Source organism: Schistocerca serialis, chromosome 3 (genome assembly GCF_023864345.2).
Source record: "Schistocerca serialis cubense isolate TAMUIC-IGC-003099 chromosome 3, iqSchSeri2.2, whole genome shotgun sequence".
Lineage (NCBI taxonomy): Eukaryota > Metazoa > Arthropoda > Insecta > Orthoptera > Acrididae > Schistocerca > Schistocerca serialis.
Window position 1 is genome coordinate 782926198 of NC_064640.1, and position 19510 is coordinate 782945707.

A 19510-nucleotide genomic window follows, 5' to 3' on the forward strand; every position below is an offset into this window, starting at 1 on the left:
AGTTCCAAGTTGCAAGTTCATGATTCAGTTGATCACTGATCTAAAGAATGCATATTTGAGTCAACTTGGATGATAGAAGTGATTGTTAATTATAATATCTGTTGTGGAGGGTTTCCTATACACTTCGAATCTGTGGTAGTAATAGTTACTGCTTATTGTTATGTCCAAAAAATTTACTGACTTGTTTGTTTTACTTCTATTGTTATTTTATTTTAGGGTATAAGGTGTTTAATTTTTTGTGGATTATTTGTATGTTATTACTGTTTACAGGTAGCAGGGTGTAGTCTACATATATGTGGTAGTAGATAATTTTGGATTATTTGTATGTTATTACTGTTTATAGGTAGCAGGGTGCAGTCTACATATATGTATGTGGTAGTAGATAATTTTATCTAAAGAGTGCTATCTTGAATTGAAAAAATTGTCTTCTAAGGTTTTAATAAATATCAGCTATTGTGCCAGCACTGCAACTGCCCACTGCTAGTCCATCTGTTTGTAAATTTTGTTCTCAGATTCAAAATAATTTCGTGATAGGGTGAGTTCAACTAACTATTCTTTAATATGCCTCGGCAGCAGATATCTTCCTATGGAGTAGCAGGTGTTTCTTTATTATCTCTATTGTTTCTGTCACTGGTATACTGGTGAAGAGGTTGGTTGTGTTGAATGATACAAACTTTCCTCTTTGTGGGATCTTTCTATTTGTTATAGTATGAGCCAATATACAAGAGTTTCTAATGTGTAATTTTTTAGTGTAGGTATATAGTTTGGTTACTACTGCATTTAGTTTCTTACTTAAAATATAGGTTGGGATATCACTGTAATTAATTACACACAATTTTGGAACGGATTCTTTGTGACTTTTGGGCTGTGCTTACAAATATGTATTTCGGGTGTTTACAACAGTCCATGATTGCTTGTCTCAAACTGAGATGATTACTTTAAAATTTTTTATTGTTTGCTTGACCTTTGCACTGAATCTATTAGATGGGTTACGACATATCATTGTATTATTATTATTTTTAAAGACAAGTACTTTTTCTACGTAATTTTTGTTTTGTAATTACCACAAAAATTACCTTTATTGGACTTTACTAATATCATGTTGTGTGTTCTCAGCTTATTTTCATATTTTTAAGAACATTTTGTTCATTGTGTGTATCTCTACTGAAGCATTTTAAGTTTTGTATTTCTCTTGCTATGAGTTTTGCTATTTTTGTTGTAATCTCATTCTGTTCTTGTATTGGTAATTTTGCCATGTCTATTGCAACCTTAGTTGTAGCTATTGAGTGTGTTATGGCTGTGCTATATAGGTGGGGTTCTGTATTGCAGTTATGACTTTTGCTGAATAGTTTCATTTAAACATCTGTAAATTGGATATTATTGAGGTTCCTTTACAATAAAATCCACTAATAAACACTTGCCTTTCTCTCCATCCACACAAAGCAAGTCATCCTAGCAACAGTAGTACATTGTCCAAGTAACTGTTTTTCAGATTATATGGAGCTGCAGGTTTCTGATGCAGACTTACTGACTAACTTTGAGGTCGTATAGTATAAACAAGGAATACTATACCTGTTGTTGTCCTATGACAAATACTTCTGCTAGTTGAATGCAATGTAGCAGAGGAAAGTCTTGGCAAACGATGTCTATTATGTTTCTAAAAACAACAACAACAACAACAACAACAACAACTCGCTGCAGAGAACAGCTAGCACACTCACTTGTTCAGGGAAGCCATAGAAAGATGACAACAGTTTCAACAAGAGGGAAGAAAGCACCAAAGCATCATAATAAATGGATCATGGATTCCTGTGCCGCAGCAAGCAACCAACGCAGATAGCAAAGGGAGAACCACAGTAGTAATGACCCGAGAAAACCCCTCAGCTGTCGGCATGACAGGTTAATCTCTGGCTGTGGGTTTGACTCCAATCTGCCTCCTGCAACGAAGACTGAATTTTTGATACTGCCAGCCACTTGTGCTGGTGAAGGTTAGGAAAATCATTAAAAAAATTTTGGCTGAGGATCCCAGAGCAGAAGCCAATACACAATATGTCGAAATTATTGAAGTCTATCAACAAGTGAATGAAGAAATAGCTCCGTATATGTGGGTAAGTTTGTTAAGTAGCCCGCACAAGTCTATTAACACAGCAAGCAGAGCTCTGAACATTCCACAACATATTGTTCAGAACATTTTACAAAACAATTAAGCTGAAATTTTACCGTACACAGTTGCCGTAAGATCTGATGCCCAACGACAAGGTGAGGGGCTTCAAGTTTTCAAAATGAATGCAAACGCATTTGGAGGAGGACTATTTTCATGAGAATTTTGTTTTTAGGGATGAAGCAAAATATTTTGTTACTAGCACTGAGGACACACACACACACACACACACACACACACACACACACACACACACACACACACACACACACAGAGAGAGAGAGAGAGAGAGAGAGAGAGAGAGAGAGAGAGAGAGAGAGAGAGAGAGAGAAACTGACCACACAAAATATCTGCACAATATTTGCAAATCACTAAAAGTCTAAGAGTAAAATGTGTTACATTGCATCATGTTCTGACTCTTTATTGAAAAAACTTACACAACTGAAATGTTGTCCCTTGCAATGTGGTCTCCTCCCTGTTCCCTGCAATGCTCCATGCAAATTTTCCACTGTTGGAAGCAGTGCTGCAAGTCTTTTTATGTTATACCATTGAAGAGGCTCATCACTTTTTTCTTCACTGCATCCATGGACTCAAATCTCATTTCTCTGAGTGTAGACTTCCATTTTGGGAAGAGAAAGACATCACATGGTGCTACGTCAGGTGATGGTGGATGTTCCATTACTGGAATTTTGTTTTTCCCCAAAAAACTCTTCACAAATATTGTATTATGTGCTGGCACATTGTCCTGATAAAAAATCCACAAGTGATTCTTCCACAGATCTGTCTCCTTCGTCACACACATTCATGAAGGGTTTTCATAACAGTTACATAATAAGCTTGATTGACATTCTGACTTTCAGGCACACAATCAATGTAGATAACCCCTCAGATATCGAATAAAACAATCATCATTGCTTTGAATTTTGATTTCCTCATATTTGCTTCCTTCTTGCTAGGGGATTGAGGGCTCTTACAATGCATGGATTGTCACTTAATCTCAGAACTGTACTGAAATATCCATGTTTCATCACATATAATTACGTTGCTGAGATAATCAGGGTTATTTTCAATGTTCTCAAGAGTGCCAGCACAGCAGTCCACTTGATGTTGCTTTTGCTCATTTGTGAGTATTCTTGGCACCCCTTTAGCACAAACCATTGTCATGCCCAGATCATCGTGCAAAATCTGTCTGAAGGTTTCCTTACTGATGCAAGCAAATTCTCAAACAGTTCAAATGTTCAGGCAGCAGTCTTCGCAAACAATTCTCCTGACCTCCTCCACATTCTCTTCAGTTTTCAAAGTGGAAGGACAGCCCGATTCCGGATTGTCTTCAATGTCTTCCCAACCATCCTTGAACCTCGTAACCCACTTGAAAACTTGGGTACAAGATAGACACTCATCACTATAAACCTGTTGCAACAAACTGTAGATTTCTGTGGTGAGTTTTACAAGTTTTGTGAGGTATTTGACATTAACAGCTTGTTCCATTTTACAGCATAGATTAGTTCCGATGGACCACAGACAACGAACCATTTCTAAGAATGGTTCACAGCCGGAATAACCACAACAGCAGTGTGAAATTTTGTTCTCATGTCAGGGACAGCCCCAAGTTTATTCCCTCACTCTTCTTTTTGTCATCAGCAAAGCCCAAAATGCACACTACAACCAGTCTGGTTTCTTTATTGCTACATCTCATACATTTTGCAAAACCACTGTGAAGTGGATGGCATATGGTACCTCCCATTTTATCATAGGGCTTCTACCCGTTCCGTTTGTGTATGGAGTATGGGAAGAATAACTGCTTAAATATATCTACACGCACAGTATTTAATCTAACTTTGTCTTTACGGTCCTTACAGAAGTGATATACAGAGGTTATAATATATCCCTAGATTACATCAATATCACTGGTTCTTGAAACTTTTTAAATACACTTTCATGGAATAGTTTGTGTCAATCTTCAAGTGTCTGCCAGTTCAAGTTTTCCAAAAACTTTGTGACACTCTGCCCTGGATCAAACAAACCTGTGACTATATGTGCTGCTCAACTTTGTGTACATTTAATATCCCAAGACAGGTCTATTTGGTATGGGTCACAAATACTTGAGCAATATTTTAGGATGGGTATTACCCCTGCTTACAATTGTGACTCATTGATATATTAATCATAGGATACTACCTTTTTCATTTTGCAGAGCATACAATTTTACATTTATGAACATTTAAATTAAGTTGCCAATCCTTGTGCCATTTTGGAAAAAAAAAAAAACTGCAAAAATATTCAGTCAGATACTCATAAGATTTCAGACAGTATTCCTTTACAATTAACTGCATCATTTGCAAAAAGCGTGAGGTTATTATTAGTATACTATGCCATGTCATTGATGTTCGATGTGATCTGCCAAGTCATTAACACAACACATGAATAGAAAGGGTGCCAACACACTTCCAGAATGCCTGCCTGAAGTGACTTCTGCCTCTATCGATGACTCTCCATTTAAGATAACATGTTCTGACCTTCTTACTAAGAACTCCTCAATCTAGCCACAAACCTCACCTGGAAGACTCATTCAATCATACTTTCATTAACAAGAGTTAGTACAGTACTGATCCAGAAGATTTTTGGGAATCAAGGAATGAAATGAATCTACCTGATTGGCTTAATCCAGGGGTGGGCAAATAGTGTTTTGTGTGGCCCACCAAGACATTTACAAAAATCATAGGAAAAACAAAATTTCCCTTCCCCGTGCGACTAAAAAAATCCGCGAGCGTCTGCGCTAATTGGTAGTGCGTACTACCAACAGATGTCTCTACAGTCACATAACCAACCTAGCTGCATGTGGGAGCGGTGGATTATGGGAGCACTACCATCAGCCACCACAGGCACAGAAAAAAGCACTGTGCATCCTGCTATTGGCGCAAATTTATGCTCCACGCAGTGGCTGATGGGAGCGCTGTATTTCTCCCGCGCTGAGTGAATAGTACGATGTTCAGAGCAATTTTCTTCTTTTTCGGGTGGTTTACTTGTGTTTTGTCTGTGCAGCAGTACAACGTAACTTCTTCTTCTTCTTTTTTTTTTTTTTTTACTTCAGTGCAATCATGACTCCTAAGAAGAAGTGTAAAGTCAGTGATAAGTGCCGTCTGTTTAATGAAGACTGGACGACCAAATACTTCTTTATTGATGCAAGAAATAAAGACGCATGCTTACTATGCCATGATACAGTTGCCGTATTCAAGGAGTACAATCTGAAAAGACATCACAAAACAACACACGGTGACTTTGGCTGCAAACTTTCAGATGACGAACGAAAAATAAAAGCAGCGGAGTTCGTGAAACGCTTGAAGAAGCAACAAGCATTATTTACGAAGCAAACACCGCTTCAAAATAGTGCTACAGAAGCAAGTTTCATGGTCGCCTATAACCTTGCTAAACAAAATAAATCTTTTTCAGCTGGCGAGTTTATTAAACAGTGCATGTTAGAGTGTGCAAGTGTATTGTGTCCTGAGGTTAAAACCAAATTTGAGAGCATTCCGTTGTCAAGGAGGACTATAGCGCGGCGCATTGATTTAATTAGTGATGAACTTGTAGACCAGCTAAAGACTGTGAGCGAAGATTTTGTTTGGTTTTCACTGGCAATGGATGAAAGCACAGATGGCTGGTTCAAATGGCTCTGAGCACTATGGAACTTAACATCTATGGTCATCAGTCCGCTAGAACTTAGAACTACTTCAACCTAACTAACCTAAGGACAACACACAACACCCAGCCATCACGAGGCAGAGAAAATCCCTGACCCTGCCGGGAATCGGACCCTGGAACCCGGGCGTGGGAAGCGAGAACGCTACCGCACGACCACGAGATGCGGGCGGAAAGCACAGATATTGAAGACACTGCACAAGTACTCATCTTTATCTGTGGAATTAATGAACATTTCGTCATCACTGACAAATTACTTGGTACAGTATCCATGAAAGATAGAACCACTGGTCAGGACTTGTTAGAATGTGTTGTTAATTGTGTGGAAACAAGTGGCTTATCCTGGAACAAAATGGTAAGCATTACAACATATGGGGCCAGAGATTTCTGTGGAAAAAATATAGGTATGGTGAAACTTTTAAAAAAACAAGTTACAAGCCAAAGACACAGACAGTGATATTTTGGATTTTCATTGCATTTTACATCAGGAAAGCCTCTGCAAGACTGCACTAGACGTAAAGCATGTGGTAGATCCTGTTGTTGGTGTTGTGAACACAATCAGAGCAAGGGCACTCCATGAAGATGTAATTTACCATAACAGTGTGAGGTGGTTGAACTTGGGCAAAGTATTAAAAAGAGTCTGGGCATTACAGGATGAAATTATTTTATTTCTGGACACTAAGGAGATATCTCATTATTTTGTTGCAAAAATAGGATGTGAAGAGTGGAGATATGAGATATTTTTGCAACTGATTTTTTTGAAAAACTGAATGAGCTGAATGTGACATTGCAGGGAAAGGGGTTGTTTGCTCATGAAATGTGGACACATGTCAAAGCATTTAAAACAAAACTAGGTCTGTTTGCAGGCAAGCAAATGAAGGCAAATTTTGTCATTTCCCTTTACTAGGGAACCAAAGTACCTGGAAGTGTTTCAGCTAAGATTAGGGATTATCTGCAGAGTTTAGAGGCTGAGTTTACTACAAGATTTCAGGATTTTAAGAAAATTGAGCCTCAATTTAATGTTTTATAGTATCCCATCACTGCTGATATTGACACTGCACCACAGGAGCTGCAACTTGAACTGATTGACATGCAGGCAGATCACTGATTGACATGCAGGCAGATCACGCAGTGAAAGAAATGTTTAGTGCTATAACTTTAGTTGACTTTTATAAATTTCAATGTATCAAGAAATTTGTAGGCAAAATGTTCTCCATATTTGGATCGAAGTATATTTGTGAACAAAGTTTTTCTTGCTTGAAAATCAACAAGAGCAAATACCGAAGCTGTTTAACAGACAGTAATTTGCAGGCTGTGATGAGAATATAAACTAGCAGTTTGACTCCTGATTTCAAAAAAATTGTGTAAAATCGTGATAAGATGCATTTGTCCCATTAAACTTGTTTTAAAATTTAATGTACTTGGAGATGATATTAAAGTAGCAAAATAAATGAAATTGAACACAACTATCTTATTTGAGGATGTCAGAAGGAAAGAGGCACAAAGTGACTTTAGTCTTAACAAAATTATAAGAAGTATACTTATACCCCTTTGCTTCTGACTCTTTCATTTATATCTAATGATCTTGATGATACCTTTTATGAAATGTAAAGCTAACTAATCAATGCATTTTAACACTTTCACTGCTACACCCGAAATTGCAACTCTGTGTGGATGGATATGTTAGTGTGCGCGCGAGTGTATACCTGTCCCTTTTTCCCCCTAAGGTAAGTCTTTCTGCTCCCGGGATTGGAATGACTCCTTACCCTGTCCTTAAAACCCACTTCCTTTCGTCTTTCCCTCTCCTTCCCTCTTTCCTGATGAGGCAACAGTTTGTTGCGAAAGCTTGAATTTTGTGTGTATGTATGTGTCTGTTTGTGTTTCTATCGACCTGCCAGCGCTTTCGTATGGTAAGTCACATCATCTTTGTTTTTAAATCCCTTAAAACCCACATCCTTCCCTCTTTCCTGATGAAGCAACCGTTGGTTGCGAAAGCTTCAATTTTGTGTGTATGTTTGTGTGTCTATCAACATGCCAGCACTTTCGTTTGGTAAGTTACATCATCTTTGTTTTTAGATATATTTTTCCCACGTGGAATGTTTCCACATATATATATATATATATATATATATATATATATATATATATATATATATATATATATATATATATATATATATATATATATATATATAATGGAAGGAAACTTCCACGTGGGAAAAATTATATATAAAAACAAAGATGAGGTGACTTACCGAACAAAAGCGCTGGCAGGTCGATAGACACACAAACAAACACAAACATACACACAAAATTCAAGCTTTCGCAACAAACTGTTGCCTCATCAGGAAAGAGGCTTCCCCTCTACTTCCCTCTTTCCTGATGAGGCAACAGTTTGTTGCGAAAGCTTGAATTTTGTGTGTATGTTTGTGTTTGTTTGTGTGTCTATCGACCTGCCAGCGCTTTTGTTCGGTAAGTCACCTCATCTTTGTTTTTTTATATATATATATATATATATATATATATATATATATATATATATATATATATATATGCCACCAGTATATATACGGCATTAGAAGTGAAAGTTTTATAAGGTGCGGCCCTCCGCTAACCTCTGTGTCTATAACGTGGCCCCCGAGCCAGAACAATTGCCCACCTCTGGCTTAATGCATGGCTTTCAGATGTTATGTGAGAAAAGCACATAGTTGGGTTTTGCATGACCTATATTTTTGTAATCCATGCTGGATGGCATGGAGGTGATCTCATTCTGTTCAAAAGTCATTACATTTTAGCTCAGACTACATTCTAAGATACTACAATGGGCAGATATAGATACTGAATAGTAGTTTTGGGGATCACTCCTGCTACTTTCTTCTTGTGTTGTGTTGTGTTTTCTTCAAACTAAAGGGCACAGGTTGGTTGGTTGGTTGGTTGGTTGTTTTGGGGAAGGAGACCAGACAGCGAGGTCATCGGTCTCATCGGATTAGGGAAGGACGGGGAAGGAAGTCAGCCGTGCCCTTTGAAAGGAACCATCCCGGCATTTGCCTGGAGCGATTTAGGGAAATCACAGAAAACCTAAATCAGGATGGCCGGACGCGGGATTGAACCGTCGTCCTCCCGAATGCGAGTCCAGTGTCTAACCACTGCGCCACCTCGCTCGGTAGAGGGCACAGGTTTTTGTTTGAGAACTTTATGGTATGTTATGGTTAAAACAGACTCAGCTGCAAATTCAATATATTTTAGTCTTATAGGTATTCCATTTGGTCCTGGAATTTGTCCAATTTTACTGACACTCCTATGGCTCCCCACAGGGTGATGGTGACACACAATGCCAGTGCTGCAATTAGAGGCAGGTGGGCTAGGTTGGGATGGGGATTGTGTTGAATGGAGAGGGTAGAGGGAGAGAAAGACAGGAAGAGAGATTGCAGTGGATGGCTAGTGGCTTGGAGGGAGGCGGCCAGTTTGCTGGCTAGGAATGCAAGAAGCAGGAGTGGTTAGTGCACATGCTTGGCATGTAATAGACAGTTGTCAGAATCAGCAGGGAGCACCCCACACTGAAGATGATGTAGGGATGTGAACTGGGAGGAGGTGACAGAATACAGGAAGAGGAAACTATTACCTGGAAAGGGAGGGGGCGGGGGAGGTGAAAGTGGGTTGCCAGAGATTAAGGCCAGGACAATGGATCACTCCCATCTGCGTAGTTGGTAGTGGAAGGAAGGATCCAGATGGCCTCGGATGTGAAGCAGCCTTTTAAATTGAGTATATTATTTTTATCTGCATGTTGTGCCACCGGACGCTCAGTTCTGTTCTTGGGAACAGTTTGGCAATGGCCATTCATCTTGGTGGACAGCTGTCTGGTCATCATAACAACATAAACTTCTGTGTAGTGTTTGCAATAGAGTTGATACATGACATGGCTGTTCTCATAGATGGCCCAGCCTCATAGTCCATCCCTATGCCACTCTCACTCCCAACCCCTTGCCACAGGGCCATATAACTGTGAATGACCCAAGTGCAAGACTTGCCCAATCCACCACTTCCTGCTCCAGTTTGTTACAGACTTATCCTACACTCAGAGACTGGGATACCTGTTAACGCAGTCATGTCACGTATCAACCTGTTCCAAACACAACACAGTTTATACAAATACTAAACTGTTTCAACTGTCCACCCGCATGAATGGCCACCACCAAACTGTTGCCAGAAGTAAAGTTGAACATACGGTGGCACAACATGCAGCAGAGCATAACACGTACAATTTCAACGGCTGCTTCAAAACCTGGATCATTTGGATCTGTCCCTCCACCGTCGCCTTCTCTGAAATATGCCAATGGGAGTTATCCTTGCAACACATCCTTTGCCCCCATAATCGTCCTGCCCTCAATCTACGGTAACCCAAACCTTCACCCGAGAGTTTCCCCTTCTTCTGTCTTGTCACCCTCTCCCAATTCACATCCCCTCATCATCTACAACATGCACTGCTCCCCACCAGCGCCAACACCTGCACACCAATGCCTCGCCTGTGCACCTGCCAACCCTCTCCCTACCGCATTCCTCGCCAGCAAACCAGCTGTCTCCCTCCAGGCCATTAGCCATCTACCCAGTCTCTCTCTCTCTCTCTCTCTCTCTCTCTCTCTCTCAACCTAGTCCGAGTCCACCTGCTGAACTGCAGCACTGGCATTATGCATCCAGCACAGTGAGGATTATCCTAAAATCTAGCTAGCTTTCTTTCTTTTTTGTGTTTGCCTGTCAAAGACTCTATTCTTTTGCTTTTCGGGGAATGTCTCCTTTACTTCTGAAGTATTTACATTGTAGCAGGCATTTCCTATTATAATATTTAAATCACTTATCTTTGCAGTTGCCCAAGAATTAAATAGGAATTTACACTGTAAGTGAATGTTTGATAAGTGGGTTCAGTACATTTGCTTTTGCTTTGCCACCCTCAACTTCAGTTCCCTGTCTGGACACTGTGGCGCTATTACACTGATAAGCGAAAACATTATGACCACTACAAACTGCAAGGTTGGATGCCTCCTGGTGGGACGGTAAGACAAATATGGAAGGCAAGGAGAGATGGATGGGGGCTTACCCTCACGAAGATATGCACTGCGAATGGAGAAATCCACTGAGATAAGTGCCAAAGGACAGATTATTATTATTATTACTGCACAAAGCCTGTGAATGAGTAGCTTGAAAGCACCAAAGCTGGCTGAATGTTCATGTGTTACTGTTGTGAGCACCTATGGAAAGTGATAGGGCAGTGAAACAACCACTAGGTGGTAAGCGGGTGGGCGTCCACAACTCTTCACAAAACATGGGGTTTGGAGGCTTGTCTGCTCTGTAAATTAGGACAGATGTCAATTTGTGGCACCTCTGGCAAAAGACCACAATGCCAGTGGACACATGTTTCGGAGCACACCGTTCAGAACACATTGTTGAACAAGGGGCTCCGCAGCAGATGGGCCCTGCATGTTCACATGTTGTCCCAACGATATCATCAATTATGAATGTAGTGGGCTCGGGATTATCGAGATTGTACTGTGTATCACTGAAAATGCGTTGGCTTGTCAGACAAATCACATTTTTTCCTACAACATGTCGACAGTCTTTCCACAAAGGCTGTCATCCAGGCGAACAGCTGCTCGAAAAGTGCAGTACGCCACAAATGCAGGCTGGTGGAAGCAGTATTATGCTATGATAGACATTCTTCTGCTATCTTTCATCAATATAATTGTCTGTGTCTTGAAGCCAGAATTGTCCAACAGTGGCTCAATGAGCACGAAAGTGAAATTACGTTAATGTCTCAGCCACCAAATTCACCTGATATGAATCCAATGGTTCCCTTTTGGGTAGCTAACGAGCACCATCAATGCATGTACCAATCAGCAGCCAGTTGGAATTAAATAACCCGTGCGAAGATATCTGGTGCCACATAGCTCCACAAATCTAACAACAACAGTAGAATCAACGATACGCAGAATCGGTGATATACTGTGTTCCACAGTTGGCCCAACAAGTTATTAAGCATGTGGTCTTAATGTTTTGGCTCGTCAATATAAGTGTCCTTACATACAACCAGGTGTCGGTTTTGTGTGAGAGATCTTTCGATAAGATTCTGCTATGGAGGTCATTGAAGGCTTTACACATTGCCAGTTTGACATTTAATTGTGTTTTCTTTCACATTTCTCTATCTGTAGCTTGGCACTTTGTTTTACACTTATTGTGCAGCCATTGCTGTTTCTGTAGTAGTTTTTTTTACAGAGAGCTGTAACACTAGGTACATATCTATCTATTACATGGTCAACTATGCTTTCATACTTGAGTAGTTCTACCTGCTCTTGCCCAAAAGCCATAGCTAAATGTTTTGGGTTCTTCATTGAGATATGAGAGTACTGGTTCTTTATTTTGCTGTCTTAAAATGTAAATATTTCTTCCAAGTTTAGTTGTCCTTTTTACTTTGGTCATAACTGTTAAGAAAAGAGATCGTAGTCACTGATACCAGGGTCAACATGGACATTAATTCCAATGTACACTCCCTGGCTAAAAAGGTGAAGCACTCAGACTGGGCAGAAGACCAAAATGAAACTTCAAAGATGAGAGGGTAAATAATATTGTTTCAGTGACTACAAAATAGAGTCAAATTTACAAAGAACTTGGCCGTAAAAGCTCTCTTTGTCAGTATGCTGTTGCACCCCCTCTGTCCTGGATGCATGGATTGATTCGGTTGGGAAGGGTGTCATAAAGCCATTGTATCCTCTTCTGAGGCAAGCTGGCACACAATTGTTGTAACTGGTCCTTCATGTCTTGGATACTAGCACTGGGACATGGTTGATATCTAAGCTGTCCCAGAGACGTTCTATCAGGAACAGATCTGGGGATCTTGCTTGCCATTAGAGTACCACAACATCATGCAGACAGTACATAGAGACACTTGCCATGTGTGGACAAGCATTGTCCTGTTGAAAAATGACATCTGATACTGTCACATGAGAGGTAACACAGGATGTCCAAGACAGTCTCTGATCAATGAAGACACATACCAGTGCACTGGCTCCCCACAGCTGCTGTCTCCTCGCCACAAAGTGGAGTCATACAATGGCCAGTCGATCTCTGTTGCAGGATCAGGTAATCATTCAAACCGAGTATAAAAACGTTGCCCAGTAACTAATACTGCTTGTAGTCAACTACTGGACGTCAAATAACGTTTTTGGTTCAGACGCTTTTGCTCTTTTTGGTTTTCATATTAAGGACCAGGTAAATTTGGTTTCATCTCTGATCCCATTACCAAAACTTGAACCATTCTGTGCACAGTTTAAACAGCTGTTTGAACCTACATTAGTTTGTGCGACAGGATTCCAGATCCACCTTTCCTTCAACATGGTGGCTACTCGAACTTGGAGAACTGCCCTGATAATTTGAGGTATGGGGAGGAAGATGTCACAAGAAGCTTCTGAGAAATTAACAGAGGGCAGAGGGGAGGAAGGGGGGGGGGGGGGGGGGGATTGAGCACCTCACAATAACGGCTTTTCTTTCCTCTCACAGCTGTAGTCTAACTGCAGTTTTTAAACATCAATAATTTTTATGGACTAATATCCACATTTTGGAATAATAAGTCTTTTAAAATATGTGATCTATAAAGGTCAATAACATTAAATTCCAGTGTTAGGTTAAAAACACAGAATTTCCTGAGATTCTACCTGGAATTCCCTGAGACACTCTACCCGATTTTTCTGGGTAAAATGTTATTCTCTGAGAATCCCAGGCTTTCCTAAGAATCACCACCCTATTAAAGCAATCAGTAGTGCTTAAGTTTTGTTGGGATCACCTGGTACCTTTCATAATGTGCAAGCAAGCTGAAACAGAACTAGATAGTTTACAAAAAGTATGTGTTCTATCACCAGTATCATCTAGCCAATGGGCTACACCCGTGGTTGTGGTTCAGAGTCCTAATGTATCACGTAGCATTTGTGGTGATTTTAAGTCTGACGTTACTGCTCAAGCAAATGTCAGTTTGTACACATTTCCTCGACAGGAGAAATTGTTAGCTACATTGGCTGGGCGCCAATATTTCTCAAACATAGATCTCGCTAGTTTTGAGCTTCAATTGGCTGTATATGATTGTGCGCAATCAAAGCAGCTGTTTAAACCTACATTAGTTTGTGCAACAGGGATCCAGGTCCACATTTCCTTGAACAGGGTGGCTATTCAAATGTGGAAAAAAAACCTGATAATTCCAGGTATGGGGAGAAAGATGTTGTCACAAGAAACTGGTAGCCAAATAAAACAAATAGTTTGGAAATTATACGGCTGAGAGGTGTTTGATTTGACATCCTGTACTGACCAGCTGAGTCTTGCAACCACCTTTGAAAAGATGGACATACAGGTAACAGTTTTTATTGCTCAATACGCCATTCGGCGTGTTTTGTTATAACAGGTTACCATTCGAGGTTGCAAGTGTTCCCATGATATTTCAGAGATACCTTCAGCAACTTATCCAAGGCATCTCCAACTGTGTTAATTATATAGACGATTTGGTGGTTACCAGGGCCACGTGGGAGCAGCACATGCTCAATCTACAGATGTTTGAGCATCTCCAAGCCGAAGGTCTGCAGTTACCTTGGCAAATGTAGTTTCTTTGCACCAAGTGCCACGTACTTGGGTCACATATTAAGTCGAGAAGCACTCATCCTGAAGCAGGATCATGTGGCTGCATTCACTGACTCACCAGGTCCTAAGAACCTCAAAGAACTACAGTTGTTCATTGGCAAAGTAAATGTGGAGCACATTTCCTATCTGTTTTGTCAATTGCGCAAAAAAAGTATTAAATCTGAGTGATCAGAGGTGCGACAGATGATTTTCATGCAACTTAAAAAGTGCCTTGGGTTAGCCCCTTCTTTAGCGGCATTTCATGCCAGCATCTGTTCGACGCTTGCCACTGATGCAGCGGATCGTGACATGGGCACTATGCTATTCCACAAATACACTGGCAGCACAGAACAGCCCATTGCATTTGCATCTAAAACATTAAATGCAGTAGAGAGGAATTATTTAAAAATTAAAATGGAGGCATCGGCTATCATATACGGCATCTGGAGGTAGCAAGTGTCTCTATGATGCACAGTTTCACCTGATCACTGATCCCAAGCATCTTATTTCATTGTTCAGACCCTATTCAAAGCTTCCTGATAAAACAGCACAGCAGTTGCAACAGTGGCCATTGTTACTCAGTAACTATACCCTTGAGATCCATTATCAGCCCACCATGCAGCAGTCCATCATGGACTCACTTTCCTGGTTGCCATGTGGCCCAGATGCCAAATTTTATAGGCATGAGGTGCTGTTTTTTGCCTTAAGACGCAAACCAGGAACACATCCTTGATGGATTACCGATTAAGGCATGAGAAGTAGTGGCAGAAATGGCCCACAATACACTCCTCTGCCATGTGTTTCTGCTGTGTGACAGAGGGAGCCACATGATGTGCCTAAGAATGCCAACCCAAAATGGCACAATTATTTTTCCTTATGGCATCACCAATGGGGTCATTTTGCTGGTGATGATGATAAATGTCACATGGTAGTTCCTCCCATGATCTGCCCCCACATACTGCAGTTCCTCCACACTGCACATTGTGGAATGTGTAGAATGAAGGCGTGATGTGTATTTGCCTGGGGTTGACGCTGCCAGCGAATGCACTATACAGAACTGCCATACCTATGCCCACAACCAGTCTGCCCCAGCACAGCAGTTCAACCCTTGGCCATGCCCTGAGCAGCACTGGCAAAGGGTGGACACGGGTGGCACACCCAGCTGGCGGTGGCAGGAAATGGCGGGCGAGTGGAGGGGCACTACATCATGGTGCGGACAAAGCTGATTACAGTGCCAGACCAGCTGCTCCTGGTCAGCCTTATCCTCGAACATCTGAGACATTCTGGGGAGTGACGCAGTTGCTTGTGTCAATGCCCTCCCAAACTTCCCACGTCACACAGATGGCTGCAACTACTCCACCGGCACAGACCCCCCACACTTTTCGATCTGTTGTGGCCAACTCCGTGGGCCCACCGCATATTAACATTCGGGGACCCCCGCCTGGGCTCGTACTTTCAGACAGGTGGACACAAGGCACTGTTGTTAGCAACAGAGTGGAGGTGGGGGGGGGGGGAGGGAGGGGGCAGATATTTGATATTTGAGGTTGAGGCCAGCCAGGAGCTGCTGGCCTCCCCACACACACCAATTTCCCATCACTGCCAGGTGGGTGGGCTGCCTGCGACCAACCCAAGGACCGGCCAACCTCTTACTGCTACAACTTCTGTCCTTGTGTTAGGTGTCTTCACAAAGTCAACAATGACCAGTGGTGGGAACTGATGGAGGTCAAAATCCTTCCTCCCACTATGCCACTTTCAGCTACTCACTCCTGCCACCACCGGTTCCCTTCCTCACCATCAGTGGAAGTTGATCATTATTGGCCAGTGGTTTCCACAGAGACTGACCTGTCAGTCCCATCTACAATACTTCTGGTGCCCACTTCCCTTCAGGCTGGTCCAAGCTTTGTCCCAAACTCAGTCGCTCAGCCAAGCTCTCACAGACAGTGCCACCTCCCAACCCAGACAATCACTATAGGGACTGCCTGTGGGCAACTTTGGCAAGTATTCAGACATTCCTCTATCCCCTTCTTCAGTGATGTCGATAACAGTCAGGTCACTTTCGGCCTTTAGGTGCTGATTAAATGGGGGGAAGGGGGGGGGGGGAGATTTGGTATGAGGGCGATTCGGATTCCCCGCCTAGGCCGAATATTGGCAGAGGGAACATGTCAGAGACACTCAGGCTCTGGGCGACAGCCATGGCAGGATGTAGCCACCGAGCAAGCAGTTAGGTGGCGCCTCTCTCTGATGAGAGGTTGTCAGCAGCCCGGCAACTGCAGCCAGTCTCTTGTAAAAACTGAAGTCTTACGTACACACCACTGGATAGCAGAGTATTTTGAGCTCATCTGATTAACGTTTTGTTATTTGGACTTTCTGTGGATTGTGGTATATGCTTAGATGACTCGGCTACACTCTGGACTTGTGTTGGTTAATAATTCACATCATGATCTCTACTTCATTCACCACCAGAACTGCCTGTTTCATTCTGCTGGTCTCCTTGTTACCATCGAAGGGAGTAATCACAAACTGTGCTTCTACCCACACAGAGTATGACTGGACATGATGTGTGGCTGCAGGCATGTTGGCGGCATGCAAAGGTGGCACGGCGGCAGTCGGGCCACGTGCTATTGTCAAAATTTAGACACAGCAGACACGACGACAGTTCTGCCATCAGTATGCACAATGAATGTATTTCTATTATTTGTGTTTGCAAAGCTACAGCACAAACTATTACAGGTACAGAGAAGCACAATATGTCATGATAAAGAAGAGGTGCAGACAATTCTGCTGAGAAGCTGACACGCTCTGTGATTAATGTGTGCGGAAAGTTAGAGAGCCGTAAAGTTTTATCTCTGAAATACAGTAAATAATTAACAACTTTTACAATTTTTCTGGTACCAAAGAAACTGACCTAACACATTGTAGTGGTCATCAATGCACATTTACTGAGCTATGCACATGAACTGCAAAGTAATTAATAAATCTGCGGGACATTTTGTAATTGAACTTTTCATTACAATCACCTTACCATTTAATACAATACATGATTAGCAAGGTGTGATTACACACCATACGCAACATATGAATGGTAAGATTTACAATTTTTATTGTACTTTATAACTAACTGTTTATTAATTTGCACAGCTTGACCTGTAATTCAGAAATTAATACCACTACATCAATTCTGATTGCAACAATGGGAAAAGGGGGAACATTCGTGTAAAGAAGGGGTCCATATATGTTTATGTTGTAATAATCAACGGCACAGAGATCATGAAGGGGGGAGGGGAGGGGGAGGGGAGGGGGGAGGGGAGGGGGGAGGGGAGGGGGGGAGGGGAGTGGGGAGGGGAGTGGGGAGGGGAGTGGGGAGGGGAGGGGGAGAGGGAGGGGAGGGGGAGGGGAGGGGGGAACAGAAGGAACTAATGATATTAGCTGCATTGGGACTTTATGCGCAGTCAACAGATGAGTGAAAATACATGCTAAACCGGGACTCAAACATGAGATCTCCCGCTTACTAGGCAGTTGCAATAATCATTGTGACATCCAGACACAGTGTGTATCACAAATGCATGGACTATCACAGCACGCTCCTTGGTCGACCCACATTCTCATCTAGTCCATGTCCATGTCCTCCATGCTCACTAATTTTAGATTCCTGCTATATTACCGAGACAGTCCATGCATTTGCGGTGAACAGTTTTTGGGTGGTGCATTGGTTGATGCAACAGCCTAGTATGGAGGAAATCCTGGGCTCGAGTCCCAGTACTGCGCACATTTTCACTCTTCTCCATTAATTCTGATGAAGTCCCAATGCAGCTGATATCATTAGTTCCTTCCTCCCCCCCTCCCTCCCCCCCCAACTTCAATTTTCATAATATGTATCACAGCTGTGTGGATTCAGATTTTTCATGACATTTATACGTAAAATGTTGTAAATGAGGCTGGTGACAGTGTGAGGTCATTAAGTGATATAGATGTGTGGTGATCCATCGATGGGACGAGCTAAGGGCTTAAAAGCAAGGCAGCCGTCTTGCTGGTTCGCATTTTTGGGTACGAGTTGAAGAGGCTAGACATATGCTTGCCTGAGCAGCGATCCAGCTGCACACTTTTCGGCTATAGAAATTTTTGCAGCATAGAAATTTTTGCAACATCAATTGCAAAATTTTGAACTCTTTCACACCAGTTCAGTGGAGACTTGAAGATACTCGGCAGTGGTCAGGAATTTATAGCATTTCTGATGGTTGCTCAGGAGAAATTTTATTTTTCACATGTGAAGCTGCTTTGGACTTTCAAAATGAGTCTGATTTTTAACTCAATTTGCCAGTGGGGACTTCGATTATTTTTCATTACTGATAGACATTTAAGATGAATGCATTTCGTGCCAATTAGGCTACTACTTAGTGTATTGGGGGCTTGAGCTAATTTCAATGCACTTAATCACATAGTAGCTTGAGCTAATTTCAATGCACTTAATCACATAGTAGCTTATCACCAGCCTAATTGTTGTGTTTATTTATGGGCAATAAACTCTCTTTGTTAAAGTTGGGATGTATTATTTAGTTTTGCTGCACCTATGATCCACCTAACATTAATTTGTTATCTGACTAATACGATGGAGGCAAGTTTATTATTTTATTTTTATTTAACAAGCAACCACTACCAAGAGAGAATCAATCATCCCCATAGTAGTAAATAGGAAACGACTTCACTACATTCACAGTTCAGTCTAACTAGTGTCATAATATGTTATTTCACTTTTACAGCCTCATCTCCCCCATCTTGTCCTTTTGAGGTATTTGTACTTACCCAAACCAGAGTCGTTGGATTGTTGGTACACCCCATCCAACCTGTTCTGCTCGAACGTAGTCAGGAGTTTGATACTGATTGTTTTTTGACCATATCCATTCTTTTATGCAAATATCTGGTACTTCAACCTTTTCTTCATCTCCTGTGAACACACAACATTTTTTTATATTTATTTTATGACTAAAATACACTACCACAGAAAAT

General features: G+C 41.6%; 1 protein-coding gene across 1 annotated transcript in view; it reads right to left on the minus strand.

The window, feature by feature from the left end:
- LOC126471227 (constitutive coactivator of PPAR-gamma-like protein 1 homolog) overlaps positions 1 to 19510 on the minus strand; it is a 211639-nt gene that overhangs the window by 38800 nt on the left and 153329 nt on the right. The window contains exon 13 of the mRNA XM_050099350.1: positions 19307 to 19448. Within this exon, the coding sequence (XP_049955307.1) occupies positions 19307 to 19448 (142 nt within the window). The remainder of the gene's footprint in view (positions 1 to 19306; positions 19449 to 19510) is intronic.